The 22,874-nt window shown below is 46.0% G+C and overlaps 1 protein-coding gene across 2 annotated transcripts in view; it reads left to right on the top strand.

Moving 5' to 3' along the window:
• The window catches only part of MALT1 (MALT1 paracaspase), a 619,135-nt gene that overhangs the window by 295,849 nt on the left and 300,412 nt on the right, over window positions 1-22,874 (top strand). For both annotated transcript variants that reach the window (XM_086960480.1, XM_086960479.1), the window contains exon 5: window positions 15,086-15,264. In XM_086960480.1, the coding sequence (XP_086816606.1) occupies window positions 15,086-15,264 (179 nt within the window). The remainder of the gene's footprint in view (window positions 1-15,085; window positions 15,265-22,874) is intronic.

Genomic DNA, 22,874 nt, shown 5'->3' on the forward strand with positions numbered 1-22,874 from the left:
CTCTGCTCTGCTTCATGCAGTCGAGAGCAGAAACTGGTCTCGCTTGCACTAGGTGGAGCAGAATTGCTTTTGGACAGAGGGAGCTACATGTTAGCAGCTCCCTCTGTCCAAAAGCAAAGCCAGCTTACGAAGGATGCGAAGAGTGGGCAGGGACCACAGGGGCCATCAGGCTCCCCGCGGTCCCTAACGTAAATGACTGATTGCCCTGCGTGGACAAAGGCACCCAGTAGAGAGGCCAGACCCCAGGGGATTTAGTCCACAGGGCCAGAATCGGCCTGGGAGGGAGCCATGTGGACCCCTTCCTTAAAAAAAAATAAAAACAGAGGGGCATGCCTCGGGGACAGGATCCCCTGGCCAAAATCCGCCTACAAGGAGTGCTTGCAGTCCACCTCCCATTATATTTTAAAAAATCAATATAACTGGTGGGCCCCTGGGGATGGGGTCCCTCCGGCCAAAATCAGCCTGGCGAAGGGGGCTGGGAAGTCACCTTCACCCATTGAAAAAAGGTCTTTCCCTGGAAGATGGAGTTACCAGGGCTGGAAATGGCCCAGGGAAGGGGGACCACGCATCCCCCTTTGCTTAAAAAAATTAATAAAAAAGAAAACCTCCAGCAAATTACCAGTGGCCAAGCCCCCCCTTCACCACCACTCAGCCTCCTGGCGCACTGCCAGTTCGAGGATTAAGTCCCCTTGGATGCTGAGGGTACTGGGGTCCAGGAACAACTCCTGTTACCTCCAGTAAGTCTCACACAGCTGGATTACTCAGAGCTTGTCAAAGGCCACGCCCACTTTCTCCATCCCTCTGCAAATGCACCTCCTTGCACGCTGCTGGTTGGGGAATGAATTCCACTTTACTCCTGAGGGCATCAGAACTGAAGTGGACTTCTTCCCCCAACTAGTAGTGCACCAGGAGTTGCTTTTGTAGAGTAGTGGAGAAAGGGGGCATTGCCTCCACCAACATCTTTGCAATCAAGCTGTGTGGGACTTACTGGGTGTAACAGGGGGTGTCGTTGGCCGCCAAGACCCTCAACTAGTAGTGCTCCAGGAGGTGCGTTTTCAGAGTGGTGGAGAAACGGGCCGTGGCCACCAAAACCTCTCAGCAGTCCCACTATATGGGACTTACTGGGGGTAACAGGAGGGGTAGTTGGCCCCCAAGGGCCCTCAAGAGCAAAGGGGACGTCATCGCCCAACTAGTAGTGCACCAGGAGGCGCATTTACTGAGTAGTGGAGAAAGGGGGTGTAGCCTCTGACAACTTTTCAACAATCCGGCTGTGTATGACTAAATGAAGGCAACCAGAGGGGTAGTTGGCCCCCAAGGAACTCCTCCCGTTACCTCCAGTAAGTCCCACACAGCAGGATTGCTGAAAGGTCTTTGTGGCTCCTTCGCACTACTGATTGATGGAAGAAGTTCACTTTACTCCTGAGGGACCTTGGTTGCTAAGCAGTCATCCTCATCCATTCTATAAGTCTTACACAGTGGGATTACTGGGAGTTGGTCAGAGGCCCTGACCCGTTTCTCCACCACTCTGCAAATGTGACTACTACTTAAAAACCATAGCAGTTCACTGAAAAAAACAAAGGTTACAGGGATGTTATAGTTAGGAATTAGCATTTAAAAATTCACAACAGCAAAAAAACATTATAGGGACGTTATAGTTAGGAAATGGAATTAAAAAAAACTTAGAAATTCACTAAATAAACAAATGTTACAGGTACATTATAGTTAGGCTCAGGTCTCACTCCTACAGAACCAGTGAAATTCACCCATTGTAGTTATGGCCTCACATATTACATCCCTCATGACATGGTCAGTGGTGCTGTGCGCTTATTCACAGATGACAGGAGGAATTTAACACTGTTATCACTAATGATAAACATAAATATATAATATCGTTAATATATATATATATAATTGTTACAGCAGAATCATCCTATATTACCCTGGGAAAACAATCAATTTTTTTGAGAATAGTTTTTTTTTTTATATATAAATTTTTAGAAAATGTGCAGATGTCCTTGTCCTATAACAATATGAGAAAAATCCTACATATGTTAAGTAGTATGTTTAATATATTTTCCTGGGAATTGGAAAGAGGAGGAGGAGGAGGGTGTGAGAAACGATTCAATTTGTTTCAGGCTTATTATAAGAGTGTTGTCTTCCCAAGTGGAGTAAGTCCAAATGGCTATGGACCTTGGTATCGCCTTACCTATAGACTCCAAAAGTCCACATTGACAAGGTACATCAAGGCCAAAACAAGCAAGGTTACCTACTGTGCCTAAATAATTATTCCTCTCTGGTAAGTCTGAAAAAAGGCACAAATATGTCTGATACCCAAGGTTACTCCTCTTTTTGTTCTGTCTTCAAATGTATTCTCTCTCCTACATTTGCTGCCCAAAATAAAATGAAAAAAGAGAATGCAAGAACAATCTAGGCTATCCTGCAAATTCCATAACATTAATTGGTGTAACTAACCCCCAGGGCATAATTTAATGCAAAGAACAACCAATGAACAACTTTAACAAGTAAATCATAATCCTGCGTTGATGTTTGAAAACATGAACAATTATTACAGTGTAATGGGTTGTAGTCTGATGCAAACAAATAAATTTTTTCAGGGAGGCAAGATGCACATGGGTGCAGTAGCGGTAAGAATTTCAGAAGTAGAGCAGGAGCTCATACTTAGGTTTCCACTAACTACGTCATTCACCCTACCAAAATTTCTGGCTACAGTTTACTGGTAATGGCACGGATCATGGGCCACTGATGATCTAACAATACTGACACATCTGACATTACTATCAGTTTTTCAGAAGGTCTATGTGTAAACATTCCAAGATGGCTGAATTCTCTATGAAAGCTCTCACTTAAAGAAGACTGCCCAACTTGACCAGCATAGCGAGGCAGATTGACTACATTCTTTCCTGGAACTAGCAAATTCCAAAACAACTTTTTTAGATTCAGCCGTTTATCAGGAGGATCCTGTGCTATCAACAATAGTCCAATGCCCCATCACAACTCTGTCTCATTTTGCTGTCAGATATTTTACTCTTAAATACTGGTCCCATTGCTCCAGCCTGATCCCATCAACACTGTAACCAGCTACTAAAGTGTTTGTATATCTTTAAGCCTGTTACTTCTGGTGCAGTTTGGCATCATATTCCACAATCACCCTTAATTCAGAATCCTAGTTGGGACCTTTCCATCGGGCACCGGCTAAGAGATTACAGCAGCATCGGCAAATGGCCACAAAGAGCATTTATTTTTCTTTATTTCAACTTCTATTTGTGGAAGATTCCTTGCTTTTTGGTCGAGCCTACAACAGCGCATGCACTGTGCTCTGGCGAGAATTTTAGTAAGGGCTTCAGAAAATGCTAGCACTGTGGCCTAGAGCTTGCGTGCATGTGTGCGGGCACGCACTTACGAGCAGAGGCGCCATATGGCTTTCCTCTCTCGTCATGGGTCACAGGGCCTGGCTGTTCTCACCTCCCTCTGCATTCCATTCTCCTTTTCTCTGAAGTTGAACCCTCTCGACCCCTCCCTTTGGACAGGGAGGAGGGAAATTGCTCCTGTTTGCAAGCCTGACCACTATTTATGCCATGGAAGTTTGTCAATAGGGCATGAACAGTGCATTTCATTTCTTGAAAACAAATGGTGGTAAATGGTAAATGGTAAATGGTGGGTGTACTTGTAAAGCGCACTGTGACTCCAAGGAGTATCCTGGCGCTGAAGACCGCTGGGGAACCCGTCCTGGTTTTCCCTGTGAGATGGTCCCTTTCGTGGTATCTCCAAGGTGAAACCAGGAATCCCCGGCATCTGTGGGGGGCCGTTGTAGAGATGAGGCAAGCTTAATGCCCAGAGTTGCCGAGTGTGTTCCCTAGTTAGAGTAGGCACTGAGGCGAGAATTATCGAGTCCGTTTGACCCTGGTCCACAACCCTGCCGCGTCTGGAATCGAACCCTCATCCCGGGCCGTTCTCTGCTTACGGGTCTGCCGCCTCTAACCAGTGAGCCACACCACTCCCTGTCCCTGTCTCCCGTTTCACTCTGGGCTGCTCGCTCCTCTGGCCCCCACCACTAGGCTTAAAGGTCAGAGTCTGCCAGCAGCTTTGCTCTGCAGCTCTTCTCTCCCCCCCCCCTCTTTTTCAGAGGGGAGGGGAGGGGAAGGGAGGCTGGGTCCATTGCAAGCTTCTCAACCAGCAGCTTTAGGTATGTCATAGAAGTGGCCTACCCCCTCTGCCCCCCGCTCTGTCCTAACACTTATCATCATGTTCAAAGCTCGCCGTGCTTACCCTCTCTGCCCCCGCTCTGTCCAAAAACGTATCATCAGGTTCAAAGCTCGCTGTGCTTCTCCCCTGCCACCCGCTCCATCCTAACACTTGTCCAAAGCTTGCCATGCTTACCCCTATGCCCCCCGCTCTGTCCTAACACTTATCATCAGGTTCAAAGCTCGCCGTGCTTACCCCCTGACCCCCGCTCTGTCCTGGCGCTTTTCAGGTTCAAAGCTCGCCCTGCTTACCCTCCTGCCCCTGCTCTGTCCTTACACTCCTCCTCTGGTTCAAAGCTCGCCGTGCTTATCCCCGTGCTCGGTCCTAACACTTATTATCAGGTTCAAAGCTCGCCGTGCTTACCCCGCTGCCCCCCGCTCTGTCCTAACACTTATCAGGTACAAAGCTCGCCGTGCTTACCCCCCTGTTCCCCACTCTGTCCTAGCACTCATCATCAGGTTCAAAGCTTGCCGTGTTTACCCCCCAGCCCCCCGCTTTGTCCTAACACTTATCAGGTTCAAAGCTCGCCGTGCCTCCCTCCCCTGCCCCCGCTCTGTCCTAACACTTGTTCAAAGCTCGCCATGCTTACACCCCTGCCCCGCTCTGCCCTAACACTCATCAGGTTAAAAGCTCGCCGTGCTTACCCCCTGACCCCGCTCTGTCCTAGCACTTTTCAGGTTCAAAGCTCACCCTGCTTACCCTCCTGCCCCTGCTCTGTCCTTACACTCCTCCTCTGGTTCAAAGCTCGCCGTGCTTATCCCCCTGCTCGGTCCTAACACTTATTATCAGGTTCAAAGCTCGCCGTGCTTCCCTCCCCTGCCCCCGCTCTGTCCTAACACTTGTTCAAAGCTCGCCATGCTTACACCCCTGCCCTGCTCTGCCCTAACACTTATCAGGTTAAAAGCTCGCCATGCTTACCCCCATGACCCCCCTCTGTCCTAACACTTATCATCAGGTTCAAAGCTCGCCGTGCTTCCCCCACTGCCCCCCGCTCTGTCATAACACTGATCATCAGGTTCAAAGCTCGCCGTGCTTACCCCGCTGCCCCCCCGCTCTGTCCTAACACTTATCAGGTTCAAAGCTTGCTGTGCTTATCCCCCTGTCCCCGCACTGTCATAACTTATATCAGGTTCAAAGCTCGCTGTGCTTATCCCCCTGTCCCCGCACTGTCATAACTTATATCAGGTTCAAAGCTCGCTGTGCTTACGCTCCTGCCCCCGCTGTCCTACCACTTATCAGGTTTAAAGCTTCAAAACTCGCCGTGCTTACCCCCTGCCCCATCCTAACACTTCTCATCAGGTTCAAAGCTCGCCGTGCTTACCCCACTGCCCCCGGCTCTGTCCTAACACTTATCATCCGGTACAAAGCTTGCTGTGCTTCCCTCCCTGCCCTGCCCCCCTCTGTCCTAACACTTATCAGGTTTAAAGCTCGCCGTTCTTACCCCCACTGACCCCGCTCTGTCCTAACACTTATCATTAGGTTCAAAGTTCGCCTGCTCTGTCCTAACACTTATCATCAGGTTCAAAGCTCGCCATGCTTACCCCCCTGCCCCACGCACTGTCCTAACACTTATCAGTTTCACAGCTCGCCGTTATGCAGCACAATATCCTTGGTGCAACAACATCAACTGTTGCATGGCTAAACACTTATAGTGTCCCAAAAGCGAGACCTATTGGCTATGCCAATGCTTGTTTCTTTAGTATCTGCATTTCATGGTATGTTACCAACTCCTTGTGGCGGATGCAGCCTACTATCACAACCTTGACCATGCCATGACACAACTAAGAGGTGGTTGCAGCGTGTTGATAATCATGGGGTACTGGGTATTGTACTCCTCTCAATTCGTGGTGATTGCTATCTACATTTAATGTTACTGAACTAGAGAGTTTAACTGTTACCTTACATACCTGGAACTATGAATAGAAATCGATCTAAATGAGAAATAAACCTGTAAGGCCTAAGAATCAAAACATTTAAAAGATATCCCGAAGTGAAGATGATTGAGTGTGCCCTTGAGAGAACAAGGAAAGCTGTTGAATAGTTAGGTGCCAGGATGCAGAAGACAGAACCTTTTTGTCTCACTTTACTAACCAAAGTAAAGGGTTGTGTATGTACTTCTAAAACTCATCTTGGAGATTTCGAAACCACATGAGGGAGAGGAAGTGTTTTGCAAAGAATGATGTTACTAACGGGGAGTTAATTAAGTAGGCGTCTGTGATGAGAGGTGTGTAGTTGACAAGGATGCTCAAAATCAAATAGACCTCCCACATTTCGCATAATTGAAGTTTAGGCAATAATTTCTTGGTAATGTCTAGTCCATACCAGAGTCGAACCCTGCTTATAATGACTGATTAAATGAAATACTGTTTTGGTGATATACCCAAATTCAGTGGACATGAAGTTTGTATATTTTTTGCGATACAACTAAAATATTCCTGCAGGAAGGTGTAGCTGGCAAAGATTGGATCCCAATCAATTTTCATGTGCAACTTGAAAGCAACTGCCACTGTTTCTGCATATAAGATGGCCTTGTGAACCAGATGTTAATATCATCTTTTTACTTGAAGGAGCTGTGTAAAGCTGTATGGAAGAAAGTAACTGACCATGGGTAGGAAGTTTTGCTCTTCTCCCCGAAATAGTAGTGACCATATTTGGGGACGGAAGAAGAAAAGCCTGCTCTGCTTGCAAGTGAAGAGTAGCTTGAGCAGGCTGAGAGCCTGTTTTATTTCACCTGAAGAACTATAAAGATCCTGTTGTTCCGTGAGATTCCATAAGGACTTGACAGCTAGCTGAGGATTGAAATTGAAAAAGAGGACCCTTCGGTTGTTACTTTTGTCCTGTCTGACTTCTTTGTGTCTACTCAAATTTACTGTCCTGACTGTCAGGTGCTAAAATGGGTTGGTTAGTGCTCAAATTTGATTTCGAAGGCACAGTTAAGCTCACACTGGCACCAAAGGTGATAGCCTTTCATTATTGCAGTTTGAGCACAGTAAGCCCTCATTGTCTTGGGACTCTTCAAAATGCTCCCACAGGTGGCCAGAAAATCCTCTGTATTGGGTGGAAACATTTGAACGTAATTCTTTGTATGGTCTTTTTATTACCCAGCGGAAGTAAAGAAGAATAAAAGTCCAGTGCTTTTTAAAGGAGCCATCTGGCGTCAGAAGCGGTCGCTCCCTACTGCCTCTGCTCACTCTACCTACTCTACCTTGGGTATCGTTAGCGCTGCTCTGCTGACATCAATAGCGCTTTACCGTGCCTGCATTAACTGATTTGATTTCATTACTTCAAAGCGCCAATATTGTTTGCCTGCACTGTTTCTTCGACTTTAATTGCCTGTGCTCGCTCGCATTGCCCATCGCTTTGTTTTCTTATTACCTGTTGCTGTGACCCTTTGCATAGTGTGCTCCGCTCCTCAGGCGCCTCGCTGACCAACTCATTACATTTAAGCAATTCCCCCAACCCGGTCGGCACTTCAGTTCCAGCCGTCATTATTGTTGTTGTTGTGCCCGGAGCCCGCCCCCTCCACCACGCACCCGCCTCCCAGCTGCTCCTCCTTCGCCCCTCCCCCCTCCCCACCCACTTATGACAGATGCTTTTGCGCGCAGCGCTCACGCGCAGCGGTCGCGCCGAAGGTGCGCCAAAGGTAAGCCCGTCTACGCCCGTCCGCGCCTGGACCGCGCCCAGCGCCAGACCCCCTGGCCCCCGTACCACCCACCCCACCCGCATTACATACGACGCCTCCACCCTCTTAGCCCTAAACCCCGGTCGACTTCCCAAGCCGCTCCTGGACACACCCATGGACCCTTCACATGCAACTCCTGCAAGTATGACGGCACCAAGACCAACTCCTCATCCACTAACACCAAACAGAGATCTGACACCAACCACCTAAAATGCATCCTGCTCAACACCCGCTCGGTCCACAGACACGCCATAGACCTTTGGAATCTACTAGACACCATCTCTCCGGACGTCGCCTTCCTAACAGAAACATGGATTAACGCCTCTTCAGCCCCAGACATCACCATTGCCATCCCGGAAGGCTACAAGATTATCCGAAAAGACCGCACCCACCAAAATGGAGGAGGCATCGCTATCGTCCATAAGAACTCCATCCGCATCTCAACCAGCTCAGACGTCAACCTCGCTAGCGCCGAACACCTTCACTTCCAGATCCACACCGACCCCAAGACCACACTCAGAGGCACCCTCCTCTACAGGCCACCAGGACCCCGTGCACAATTCAGTAAAGACATCACTGACTTTATCACCCCACACGCCCTCCGCTCCGAGGACTACATTCTATTGGGAGACCTCAATTTTCACCTGGAAAAGAACAACGACAACAACACCACCACTCTTCTGGACAATCTCGCCAACCTCGGACTCAAACAACTTGTCAATACCCCCACTCACTACGCAGGTCACACACTCGACCCTATCTTCACCTCCAGCAAACATATCTCCTTCAGTCACACCACAGTTCTCCATTGGACGGACCACAGCTGCGTTCACTTTATCTACAAAAAGACCACAACCCACAACCATCCTCAACCTACTCTGCGAAGAAACTGGAACAAAATCACCATCGACCAGATCTCCTCATCGCTTCTTCAAAACCCCCCGGCCCACTCTTCGAACCCCAACCAAGCAGCCATTAACCTCACTCAATGGCTAACCAACAGCGCCGACAACCTAGCACCTTTGAAAAAACATCAAATCAAACTAGGCAGCAAAAACGTCCCCTGGTTCAACGATGATCTTAAGAAATCCAAGAAACTCTGTCGCTCCCTTGAGAAGGCCTGGAAAAAAGACCCAAATACCAGCACCAGGGACGCCTTCAAAAACGCCACCCGCATGCACCACCAACTTATCCGGACCGCCAAGAAAGCCGCATTCAAAGACCGACTAGACGACAACGCCCACAACAGCAAGGAATTATTCAACATCGTCAAAGAGTTTACCAACCCCACTGCCAACTCCGACATCACTCCCTCTCAAACCCTTTGCGACTCCCTAGCTTCGTTCTTCCACGACAAAATCGCAGACATCCACAACAGCTTCGACAACCTACCCGGAGACCAACCCACCCAACCTTCTGCCGTACCTTCACCCCCCTTGAACATCCTTAATGACTGGAACACAATCTCCACCGAGGACACCGTCCGCCTGATGAACTCCATCCACTCAGGATCCCCCACAGACCCATGCCCTCACCACATCTTCAACAAAGCAGATTCCATCATAGCACCACACCTCCGAGACGTCATCAACTGCTCCCTCAACTCCGCCACCTTCCCGGAAAGCTGGAAACACGCCGAACTCAGCGCCCTTCTGAAAAAACCCACAGCTGACCCCACCGAACTCAAAAACTACCGCCCCATCTCGCTCCTTCCATTCCCGGACAAAGTCATCAAGAAAGCTGTCAACAACCAGCTCGCCGCCTTCCTCGAAACCAACAAATCCCTCGACTCCTCACAATCCGGCTTCCGAGCCAAACACAGTACTGAGACCGCACTCATCGCAGCAACAGACGACATTCGAACTCTACTGGACAATGGAGACACAGTCGCCCTCATCCTCCTCGACCTCTCCGCAGCCTTCGACACAGTCTGTCATAGCACCCTGTTACAACGCCTCAAAAACATCGGAATCCAAGGAAAAGCACTGGAATGGATCACCTCGTTCCTTGCCGGAAGAACTTAAAGAGTCCGCCTCCCTCCATTCAAGTCAGAGGCCACTGAAGTCATTTGCGGCATGCCACAAGGATCTTCACTCAGCCCCACCCTCTTCAACGTATACATGAGCCCCCTCGCGGCCATCGCACGCCAACACAACCTCAACATCATCTCCTACGCTGATGACACTCAACTGATCCTCTCACTCACCAAAGACCCTAACACCGCCAAAACCAACCTACATGAAGGAATGAAAGAAGTTGCCGATTGGATGAAGCACAGCCGTCTGAAACTGAATTCAGACAAAACAGAAGTCCTTATCTCAGGTACCTCCCCCACCGCCTGGGACGACTCTTGGTGGCCAGAGGCCCTTGGAAAAGCACCCATCCCGACGGACCAAGCACGGAACCTGGGCGTCATCCTGGACTCCTCACTCTCGATGACCAGACAAGTCAACGCCGTTTCATCATCTTGCTTCAACATTCTTCGCATGCTCAAAAAAACATTTCGCTGGATCCCCACCGAAACTAGAAAAACGGTCACCCACGCACTGGTTACAAGCCGCCTGGACTACGGAAACACCCTATACGCCTGTACCACCGCAAAACTTCAGAAAAAACTCCAACGCATCCAGAACGCATCAGCCAGACTCATACTAGACATCGCGCGTAAAGACCACATTTCTGATCACCTGAAAAACCTCCACTGGCTCCCCGTCAATAAGAGGATAACATTCCGCCTCCTAACCCACGCACACAAAGCACTTTACGAACTTGGACCCGAATACCTCAACACACGACTTTCCTTCTACACCCCCTCCCGCCAGCTACGCTCTTCCAACCAAGCCCTTGCCGCTGTACCTCGCATCAACAAAACCACCATGGGAGGAAGATCCTTCTCCTACCTGGCGGCTAAAACCTGGAACTCACTTCCCATTCACCTTCGCCTCACTCAGAACCACCTAGCATTCAGAAAGCAACTTAAAACCTGGATATTCGACAAGTAATTCCCCACCCTTCTTCAAGCGCCTTGAGACCCTCTGGGTATGTAGCGCGCTATATACATTATTTGACTTGACTTGACTTGAAATACCTATTGTTGGTTTTGTTAACTATGTGGAGCGGGGTAATGAAAACTGTTATTCTCTACACTGGATGGTTCAAATAAGTTAGAGAACGGATTGGACAACATTTTTTTGTGTGTTTTTAGTTTGTGCGCTATCTGAATTTCTATTACTCGACCCCCCAATCATCCAAATGTTGGACCCTGACATTTTTGTTATCTCTTTGTAGTACCTGGATCAAGAGGTTTCAGAGACAACAGGCACAACTTTTTGCAAGAATTGCTCTGTACCCCTCTGGCCCTCGATGACCACGGGAACTCGCCTGAAAGCTGTAATCGCTGAAACAAATGGACCTTCCACTTTCAGAGACTCTGGCTGTTCAACCATGTGGACAGGGTCTTCACTTTTTGAGATTTACCCGCAATTGAGCTTTATTTATTGACTATAACTTTAGGGACACTTTAGTTTTTGTGTGTGTGCTTTTTTCTGGCCGTTCTGGATTGGGGTGGGAAACATCTGCAACAGATGGAGTGCCTAGATTTGTGGGCTAGTCGTGATTCCTCACCTAAACTAGATACATTTTGTCGAATAACCACAGTGTTGCAACCTGGGTAAAATGGCTGTGCCTTTCCTTATTACACAGCGCCTAGAGACTCTCACGGGTGATTAGCGGCGCTTTACAAATCCTATCTAATTGATTTGTTGATGACACGTCGGCAAGATGAGTCAGTGAGTTAAATGCTCGCCGGGTTTCCAGGAAGGCCCTCAGCCTTCCATCCTTCTGAGGTCGTTCGATGATACCATCAGATAGGTTTAGATTATAACACTTGTTTGCATAACTTAGAAATTGCAAAAATGTATTATGAAATACTATATAGAAACAAGTTATTACTGATGTGAGGGCAGTGACCCTCTTATTCACCACCAGCAAGATATAGTAAGTTTTGCTCAGAAATGGTTGCCAATTTTTTTCTAACTATGAACGAATATTGATTATTATCATGTATTTGTTATCACTGTGGCACATGTTTGACAGAAGGAGATTCTGCAAATACCTAGTTTTGGCTTTAGAAAGTGGTGGGCAACTTTGCGGTCCATGGTCCTTGGTGTGAAATGAGCTCTCTGCAGGCATTCGTCCATTTGATTAATGCAGAAAATTTAGGTTTTTTGGGCAATTAGCGGGTGTGATTTGCATTATTTACGTTCGTTTGCCGTCTATATGTATCTGGTTCACATTGCGCACCTCACAAATTAAAAATTGAAAGAACGAACCCCCCCACTATTTTACAGCAACATTCAATTCCGATTTTATTCAGCACTGCAAAACACAGAAAATGATTTGTGCGCACAAGAGAAAGGCGAACTGTTTTCATTAAATGTTGTTATTGTGTGAGGTTTTTGTTTTCCCTTTGAGGAGAGCAGCTGTTGCAAAATTCTTGGAGTATAAATGTCTTGCAGAGTTATGGTGAAGCGTTCTCCATTGTCTTTAATTTCTAACCTGGGGATTAGTTGAAGAACACAGGGTGGATTATTTCTGAAATGTGCTGTGGCTCAGTTACTGTTCTATGGATAGCTTCCACGCTGACCTTGGACCAAAGTGACCTTTCTCTGTGGGAGACAGAATGTAGTGCTTTAATAATAGGAGGATCAGGTGTTCTTCAGTTCCAGGAGATGGACAGTCCGGCCGTTTATTTCTGCCTGTGATTCCTCCGGCTATACTACATTGCTGTTGTTACTTTACGTCCTAGTAAACTGCTAATAATATACAATTAAAGAAACATTGGCATGCTAATAGGTCTGGGCACTAAGGGTTCTCGCTACAGACATTATTTTAATGATGCCTAATGGATTGGGGTTTGGTCAGCACCTTGCTCGCAAATGGACGACTACCTTGTCTGTTTCTGTTCCCTGCTCCTTATTGGATGGCTTTCACTCTAATTTTGTGTTGGTCCCACCTCTGGGGAAAAACAAAAATAAGACTGTTGGAATTCTTTAGTAATCTCAGTCACTGATAATTACCTGGGGTGCATTCCTGTTTATTGTTGACCGCTATGGTACTCTAGGCAGAAACCGACGATATGCAAATGAGCCTTGTCCCGGCGAGTCCCGGCGAATCCCGAGCCGCTAGGCCAGGTCCTCTCTAGACAGGACGAGCAGCAACCCCAGACTAGTTCTGGCCTATTCAGGTATGATCAGGTAGATATAAATTGCATTTTTAACACAGTGAGCATGCTGCTAATGTCAGGCACTGGTAAATACCTGGGGCAACACTGCAGTCTATCTTTTTCCCCCCAACTATACCATGCCATAGACTGGCCATATGGAAATCAACCTTGATTCTTCAGCAATGTGAAGAGTCCACCCAACCCCCAGGTCAGGTCCCCAGTGGATGGGAGTACAAGCAACCCCGGGGTAGTTTCAATCGGTGGAATGTTTCTTATTTTTACTTTGACTTGAGTTTAGCCTTTCTCTGCTGACGTTATGCAACCCTTTTTTCTCATTTTTGTCTATGCCATTTTGATTTAGCACTCCATGAGAGTACATGTTGGGTCATGCCTCTCTTGTTTCTATGTCTTTCCACCCCTCGCTGCTACAGTCTGAAATACTGAAAGTATTGGTAATAACACTTTCTATATATTCAAGAAGACTGTGGTGTTGAGTGGACTCAACATTGCCAGCGTCTTAAATGTATACAAAACATTATTTTCTATATTTTCATGTGGAGAGATGCCCAGCCAGGGTTTTCCAAGTGAATCACAATTTTAAAATCATTTGGCCTGACAAAGCCAAAAGAAGTGAACAGAGAGCATTTGCAAAGGTAGACTGAATGGATTTGCAAATGTTTGTTTAGTACTGATAGCAAATCTATAATGTTGCTCACACACACACACTCTAGCGCTGAGGCGTCGAACCCCTTTTCAGTGAGTAGCATGCTACTTGGGAACCCAAAAGATTAGTGGTGAATTAGTATGGGGAAATATGAAATTAATTTGAGTGATGGACATGTATGAGTTTTATTTGGATTGAAAAATGATAGTGGAAGGATAAAAGAGGGAAGGGTTTGCATTTACATAGCCCATCGTACCCCTGATGCGTCAAAGCGCTTTTCGACGAGTAGCACACTACTCCGTAACCCAAATAGGATAAGTGGTGATAGGGCAATATAAAATTAATTTGAACAGTGGACATGTCAGTCTGTTAGCTGGATTGAGAAGGACAGCGGAGGGATAGAAGTGGGAGGGTGTAGAAAGTGTGTATTTGGAGATCATAGCAGCAGGAGGAGGTTTGGGGAGGGGGAAGAGTCAGAGGGAAGTGTTCAGAAGGCTTATTTGGGAGATCCGAATAGTAAAAGTGTTTTGAGATGATGCAAGGAGGGGTAGATGAGGGAAGAGTCTAGAATGATGTCCTTGACTTGTCTTAACACTGACGTCAGGAACTAAAGAAATAAAGGGAAAGGATAGAAACATGTGCCATTGACACCTCATCTCTGGCTGTGCAGGCGGTCAAGCTCTGCCTGAATTCCTGCATTGAGAGATCATCACAAAAAGCTCTCTGTTGTCTATTTGTAGTGGAGTGTGAAAGTGAGCAGACTGACATGATTTATTTTGTCACAGACTGGGAACGTGCCAATAAATTAATTCTAGCACTTGTCCAATGGAACACCGTGGGGATGATGTGGCGTAACACCAAGAGCTGCCAAATTTTGAACTGGAAAACCAGGTTTGATTCTCTGCTCCGGGTCAACATTTGTGAATCTGGGCAAATCACTTAATCTCCCTTGCCTACCAAAAAGTCAATGTGTCCTTGTATCATCTGATTGTTGCTCATGTGAAGTGCTTCATTACCTTCAGGTTTAGTTTGCACTATATAAAATTGCAAATAAAAATGTTGAAAGATATTGTATGCATGCTTATGCTTTATGCATGCTTAAGGGCATAGGTATGCGATGCATTGAAAATTAAAAGGCAAAAATATATAATACTTTCAAAATAAACTATATTTTTCTTTTAATGTATGAGGAGATATCAGCTAGTCAATAAGCAACTGGTGCATTAGACTATGCAATTTGTTCCTGTTGTAGGGAGCATGGCTGGCATTTCTGACAACCGACTGGACATAGTCGTGCAGCCCCAACCTCAGAAGCTGACTGTGGGGGAGACGCTGGTTCTCGAGTGTGCGGCGACTGGGAAACCCCTTCCTAGGTATCAATGGTACAGAAATGGGTGCTTGTTGAAGGATGGAAACACCAAGCTCTATAAGGTAGGAAGTTGTACAACTTACCTTTTCAAACTGGACTACATCTCATGAGCATAATTAAGTTTGCAAAGTATCAGCCCAGTCCAAATGCACAATAAATACACCGCTCCACTGAACCAGTGACACTCGAACCAAAACATGGGTTTTTATGGTTGATAATGGTCTTTGAAATGAAGGTAAGCTACTGAAGGATTTGGTTCATCACTCTAGTTTTGTGGAAGTGTTCATGATGTGTTAATACTGGGTGTAGTCTTATCTAGGCTGGGGTTAAATTTTAATTACACCAGAATAATTAACGTAATTTTGTGTAACAAAATCTATGTAAAAGTGTTGGGATTACGAGTTACTCCACATTGAGTAATTTTGGGGAGAATTTCAACATGATGTATACCATTCGGGTAATTTATGACAGTGGGCAGCCCAGGTAGCCCCCCTACTGCCAACCGCTCCACCCGTCTGCCTGCTAGACTGCTCCACGCCGCTCGGAGCGCGAGTTTGAGCCTTCTGTGCCCAGACTGCCCTGACCGCCGCTGCACCTTGTGTCCTGTTCCTTGATGTCTTCCTCCCTGTATTTGTTGTTTTTTTCCCTGATCTCGGCCCCAGCCCTTCTGTTGTCCCCCCACTGCCCCCTCGTACTCCTGCACCCCCCCCCCGATTTCTAGGCGCTTCCCCCTTGCGGCCTTGCTGCCCCGCTCCAGCCTCCCAGCTGCTCCTCTCTCCCTCTCCACCTTAAATGACGACCGCTGCGCGGCCGCTGGCGTGCCATAGGCGCACCAAAGGCAAGTTTGTCTGCGCCCATCCGCGCCTAGACTGCACCCAGCGCCAGCACCCCTGGACCCCGCGAACGCCACGACACCAGAACGCACTACGACGCCAGCTGCCTCAATGCACTCAACGCCGGCCGAAACCCCACCTGCTTCCAGGTAGCCCCGAAACTGACCCACTGACCCTTCTCCTGCCGCACCTGCAGCTTCACCTTCAACAGAACCACGAAACCTCCCAGGACTGGACCCAACCACCTCTGTTCCATACTCCTCAACTCCCGCTCCGCACGCAAACATGCCGTCGAGCTCTGGGATCTGCTCAACACCCCCCCCCCCCCAGACTTGGCCTTCCTGACCGAGATCTGGTGGAAGGACTCCTCGGCACCCGACATCGCCAAAGCCATCCCGGACGGCCACAAGATCAACCGCAGGGACCGCGCCAATTAAATCGGAGGAGGAATAGCCATTGCCCACAAATCTACCCTCAAGGTCTCCACCCAGGCAGATGACACCCTCAAAGCCGCCGAACACCTGCACTTCCGAATCCAAACTGACCCCAACACCAACTAATCTACAGACCCCCTGGACCACGGGCCCAGTTCAGCGACACCATCACCGACCTCGCCACTACACACACACTCGACTCAACGGACTACATCCTCCTCGGGGACCTCAACTTCCACCTCGAGAACAAGAACCTCACCAAGGACCCACTCACCTCCAAAACCAACCTCCAAAACAGAATGAAGGCCGTCGCCAACTGGATGAGGAACAGCCGGCTGAAGCTGAACTCTGACATGACGGAGGTCCTCATCCTCAGACCCACCTCCTCAGCCTGGGACTACTCCTGGTGGCCGACCACAATGGGAGCAACACCAACATCCACCGACCATGCACGCAACATAGGCTTCATCCTCGACTCCTCCCTCTCCATGTCAAAACAGGTCAACGCCGTCTCCTCCTCCTCCTGCTACAACACCCTCCGCATGTGCCGCAGGATCTACAAGTGGATCCCGACTGAAACAAGAAGAACGGTTACACATGCCCTCGTCAGCAGCAGATTGGACTACGGCAACGCACTCTACGCAGGAATCCCAGCCAAACATCTACGCCGACTACAACGCATCTAAAACGCCTCCGCCCGACTGATCGTCAACGTCCCCCGCCGCAGCCACATCACCCTCCACCTGAGAAACCTACACTGGCTCCCTGTCGACAAGAGGATCACGTCAAGCTCCTCACATGCACACAAAGCACTCCACAATGCTGGACCAGCCTACCTGAACAGCATACTCAGTTTCCACATCCCCACCTGCCAGCTCCGATCCTCCAGCCTCGCCCTCGCTGCCGTCCCCGCATCCATCGCACTACCTCCTGAGGCAGATCCTTCTCCTACCTCGCAGCACAGACCTGGAACACCCTCACTACCTACATACGACAGACCCAAGATCTACTCTCATTCAGAAGACTCCTCAAGACCTGGCTCTTCGAACATTAGCAGCTCCCCCTTCCCCAACCCCCCCGCGTCTTGAGACCCTCACGGGTAAGTAGCGTGCCTTACAAGTGCTCTGATAGATTGATTGACCATGTGAAACTACAAATTTGAACATGAACAGCAGTGTTTTGAAAACAAGTGGCAGGCAGTTTTTATTGTGGGTGATCAACAAATATTTCAGGCAGACGGTTAAGGTAATTTTTGAACGCAAAACTGCGAATCTGAACTTGAGCAACTGATAATAAACTTGAAATTACATTTCAAAGTTGAATGTTTACCTGCCTGGATTGTTCAGTTCATTTTTTTCAGTGCATGATGCACTTAGCATCCTTTTTTTAGTAATTTCACAGAATTACACTTCTCAAAGTTAGGGTTATGCTGTGCAGACAAGTGATAGATGGAATGCTGAGCAAATCAAACATTCCCCCACAGTCAAGAGATTTGGGTTAAATCTGTAGTTCTTTTTCTCACCATGCCAGCCCAGTTTGGACCCAGCCATGAGCAATCAGCCATGACCCTGCTCCCCCTGGGAACAGTCCAGCCCAAAATGCCAATCAAGGTCCTCCCTGGACCAGAAGCAAGCCTCCTGGGACCAGTTTCGGGGTACCGCCTCATATCAGCCAGGCTAGCTTGAATCTAGTAGCACAGAGAACAAGGGACCCACTTCTGGGCATACCCATCCCACTTTGGGTAAAAAATGCTGCTCAAACATATGATGAACAGAATGCTGAATGAATCAAACATTCACCCCCATAAAGCGATCTGGGTTAAATCCATTATTCATTTGCTCACCATACCACCTGAGTTTGGACCCAGTCATATTCAAATCAGTCTTGACCCTGCTTCTCATGGTAACAGTCTAGCCAGAACAGCCAAGCTTGCATTGGAGGACATTTAAAAAGGTGAGGCCTTTAATGTATTCTAGCTACTGTGGGTTATCCGTGCCAGTCGGCGCCACAGTGCAAGAAAACTCTAGGAGCCAATACCTTGCGGTGGATTGTCAATTTTCGGAACACAAAATAAGTTGGAACAGTCATTGTGGCCTCCGTTCTAAGAAATGTTATTCTGTCCACGCTGCAGTCAGAAACATTCTGGGAATCCTGCTGGCAACCCCAAACAGTCTTGTACAGTGGTCTCCCAGCAGGTTACTGTTTCTGCTACAAGGCAGGAGTTTGAGATGGACGGAGTCCCCCCACCATATTTACAAATGGGACTCCGCTCCCCTTAGTACAAGGCTGAGAGATGCCACCTGTGACTTAGCCCGGAGCTGCTTACATTTTTCAAAAGTGTATGTCTGCAACCTGGGCTCAGGATGTTTGTAGACACCCCCCCTCCGTAATCCCCCCCCCTCCCCCACTGAGAGCATCCCTTTTATTGAGAACAGCCCAGCGGGAGTTCTGATTTAATCTCTTATCTGAGGCACAGAGCACTTAAAACCATTAAACCTTCATTCGGCTGCTTAACGAACTGCAAATGTGAAGCACTTCTGGGCTTTGAAGCTGGAAGCTAGAGAACGCCAGCAGGAAACAAAGCAGACATTAGGAGCAACTTTAATGTTCAAAAAATACACCCAGCACATTTTCCTCGCTTTACGAAAGCAGTTTAACAATGTAATTACCAAATTACACGTCTATTAAAAAAAATATTGGCACTTTTATTCATTTTCAAGCTTAGTTACACAATAATGTTGAAAATTGCAATTGATTTATAAAAAGTGAAACCATAGACGTTCTTTATGATTGTTAATTTGTTGTTTGTGTAAAATAACCCGTTCACTTTTTAGGTGACTATAAGGGCATAACACCACTTCTTGTGATGCCACTTTGCAAGACGTCAATGTGATTTATAGATTATAATAAGTCTCCCCAATATTGTCCTTAGCACTTGTGCACTGTACATGATAGGGTATATTCACAAAGCCATATTCTTAAGTGACTTTGTGAACTCGCCCAAAAACCTCTAGAATGGGACTATTCAGGAAGTGTTTGTATACAGTTAATGCAAACAGAAGGGGCTGTGCCCCTATTAATAGGGAGTTAAACATCCAGGGCTGATTTACAAGGAATGTATGGGTGTGCAGAATAGCACTACTTTAAGTCTACTTCCCATGCTCCTAAATATTCTTACGAATAGGTCCCGATGTGTTTGACTCTGTCATGCGCAAACACCTTTTTTTTAATGACCGGAGATGAGGTCTAATAGTTGGAGCTGGCTACCTTTGAGCTTTGGGACCGAGGTTCGAATCGCACCTTCTTCGGGCTAGGCCAAGTATTGTGTAATTCTGGTCAAATCACTTACTCTCCCTGTTTCTAAAAAATGTAATGTGTGAGTGGTAGGTGTGTAATCCCCACTTGATGTACACAATCGAAAATAGTCTCTCACCCCCTCCATACCCCCCCAACAAGTAATGTGCAGCACTTTGTTGCTTCCTAGCTAGACTCGCGCTATATGACTACCAAAACATACATACATAGATACTTTAGTTTCTAGCGCGGTTACTCCTAGTATACCAGTATCCTGAGAGTACTTTTTGTAGCATTTCCCATAAAAAAAGCTTTCTGGTATGGACGCACTACTGTTAAGGACACACAAACCTTATCTAGTGTAGCTAAAACAGTAAACCAAACTTTTTTGAGATGGTGACTTTCTAAAAGATATTGTTCCAGTTTCATAGTAAGACAATTTTAAATTCACTAATTATTTTTAAACACGATCCATTAAGTAACTTTGAATGCGGTAAGAGTTACAATAATTATGACTGATGAATTGCTCAAAATTACCTACCTGCGGAGCACATTTGATGATACTTCTGGTGTGCTTCGTGTAGTGTTCTGTAAAAATCCTGAATAAATACATTTTGTAATGGGAATCCTATTCAAATCTGAACCTTTTAGTATTCGCCAATATGAGTCGGCTCGCTTTTAAAATTTTTAGTTTCTAAATTGGCAAGCAATATCTTGTAGTGGCCCTCCTTCTTCTTTTTTTTTTTTTTTTTAGCAGCCCACACTAATTCATTGGTCTTACCTGAACCTCGCAAATATTTATTTAACAATCTGATGTCTCACAGCCTTTCATCTTCTCCTTTTTAATTTAATTTGTTATGCTGTAGTATTTTGCATCTGTGGTTCGTTCTAGTCTTTATTGGATAATAGATCTGCCTCGGGTTGCAAGAAGCCCCCTCACTTGGCATTTCCACTCTGACCTTTGCACTTTAGTGAGGTCTGGGCCAATATGCCTGCGTCTATTGTCACTTTATTCTAGAAGTAACCAACCCCTCTTGTGTGCAGTACGTACCTTAAATCACTGGTTTTGTTGTCAAATTAGCATTTGGGGAAATGTTTGACTTCAGGTAACCTCATCTGGTGCAACAGGGCGGGTGTTCAACCCCGGGGCTTGCTTAGGGTGCTACATTTTGTGAATTCTGCATCTGTCACACTTCCCTAAAATGTATGAATAATGGAAAAGTGTCATTTTTTAAAAAAAGACCACGTGCATTTGTTCATAAACATTTTGAATGAAATGATTGAAGTAACAAGTTCTACATGGTGGCAGCACATATTATACAGTTGATGTAATTTACAGTGAAAACAATGAATTTGAAATTCATTTTATTGTTTTTTGTTCAAACTATTTTATTGTTATTTAAAAGAGAATACATTTATAATACATTGCAATACAACATAGCATAAAAAATATATGCGAAGTTAAAATCGAAGTGTTACAGAATTAAAAAACAGATTTCATATCCAAGATTAATGAACTGGGTTGAAAAAGGAGTTAAAGCATATCGTTATATAGGCTGAATTATAATATATAAATGAGTGACAATTGTTATATGTTCTAAATTGCACCAGATAATGTTACAAAACCCAGGTAAAAAAGAATAAATAAGATCACCAGTATAAATATGTCGAGGTCATAGCCAGTGATATTGCTTGATAAATAGTATCTCGTAGTAAAGGTAAGAAAACAGAGGAAAAAGAAGAGAAAGCCAGGAAAAAGGAAAAAAGAAAGGAAGAGGTGGGGACGACTTCTTCAATATAAAAAACAACTTAAAGAATACAAACAAAGGGATACTGAGCTACAATCCCCTGGGAGGACAAATTCATTTAATTGTCCAGTGACCGCCAAACATTACTAGAAATGGAAGGCGAATAGTGTTTCTCCTGAACAAAAGTATGAGCTCCACGAAGGTATGATACCCATGCCCACCAGGTATGATAAGATATAAGATGAAAATATTTCCATTCTGTTAGTATAACTTTAACAGCAATGGATAAAAGTAAATCCAATAACTGCATATCCGTATTATCAGGGGGTAAAGGAATAATTGTAGCCCATTGACCCAATACAATAAAAGGTAAAGAAAGCTCTAACTAAATGTTAAAGATTAGTGATAAAGGTTTCGGGGTTACACCCCAAAAGGATTGGAGTGATGTACATTCAAAAACCTATGGTGATGATTGCCTACTTCCAAATGAAAATTCCAACAAAGATAGCTATCCCTTAGTTTCAATATATGTAAACGATCAGGGGTCCAATGTAGGAGATTTATTGTAAAGAATGTAGATTGGATAAGATGAGGACCAATCTTATTACGGAGAGATAATTTCCCAATCAATTGCCAAGTCTTTTGTGAACTATGTTTAAAAATATCATTTTCAAAATGATGAGACCATTTATCATGTGTGATTGTAGACTGTGAAGGCGATGAAGCACATAGGAACTTATATATTCTCAAAGCCATATGGCCTGAGCAAGACCACATATAGAGAAGTGAGACAGGAATCGAATCTATAGAAAGGGCTACCTTGGAGAGAGCAACCTTTAATTTCAGTAAAGAATAAACATACATATTATTAAGATTACATTCTCTAGCCAAAGAAGAGAAAGGAAGAGGGTCGTGATTGGAGTCTAAAAGATCTTTTACCAATCTGATACCCGCTACCAGCCCATGAAGAAACCGTATCCGGATCAATATCTGTAACAATTTTAGGATTGTACCATTCCAAGGACCACCTCGATTTATGAATAGGTTTTGTGACTGTCAATATATTTTAGGGCATTAATCGTGTCAAATATGATACAATGAGAATGATCAAGAACACGTTGAGAAGCAGTGAGAAAGGAAGAAGTAGAAAAAGGAGTACACAATTCTCGTTCAATATAAATCCACGGGGTGTGAGGGGAGTCTGGTAAGAACCAGGTAGCTCCTTGAGAGGCTAAGAAGGCGATTTTATACAACTTCCAATCTTGAAGATTACAATCACCCAGAACAGAGGGCTTTCTGAGGTGTTTATAAGCAATTCTAGCTTGTTTATCACTACACAAAACTTTTGAAGTGAGTGAATCAA

The sequence above is a fragment of the Lissotriton vulgaris genome, chromosome 3_1, assembly GCF_964263255.1.
Source record: "Lissotriton vulgaris chromosome 3_1, aLisVul1.2, whole genome shotgun sequence".
In the NCBI taxonomy this organism is placed as follows: Eukaryota; Metazoa; Chordata; class Amphibia; order Caudata; family Salamandridae; genus Lissotriton; species Lissotriton vulgaris.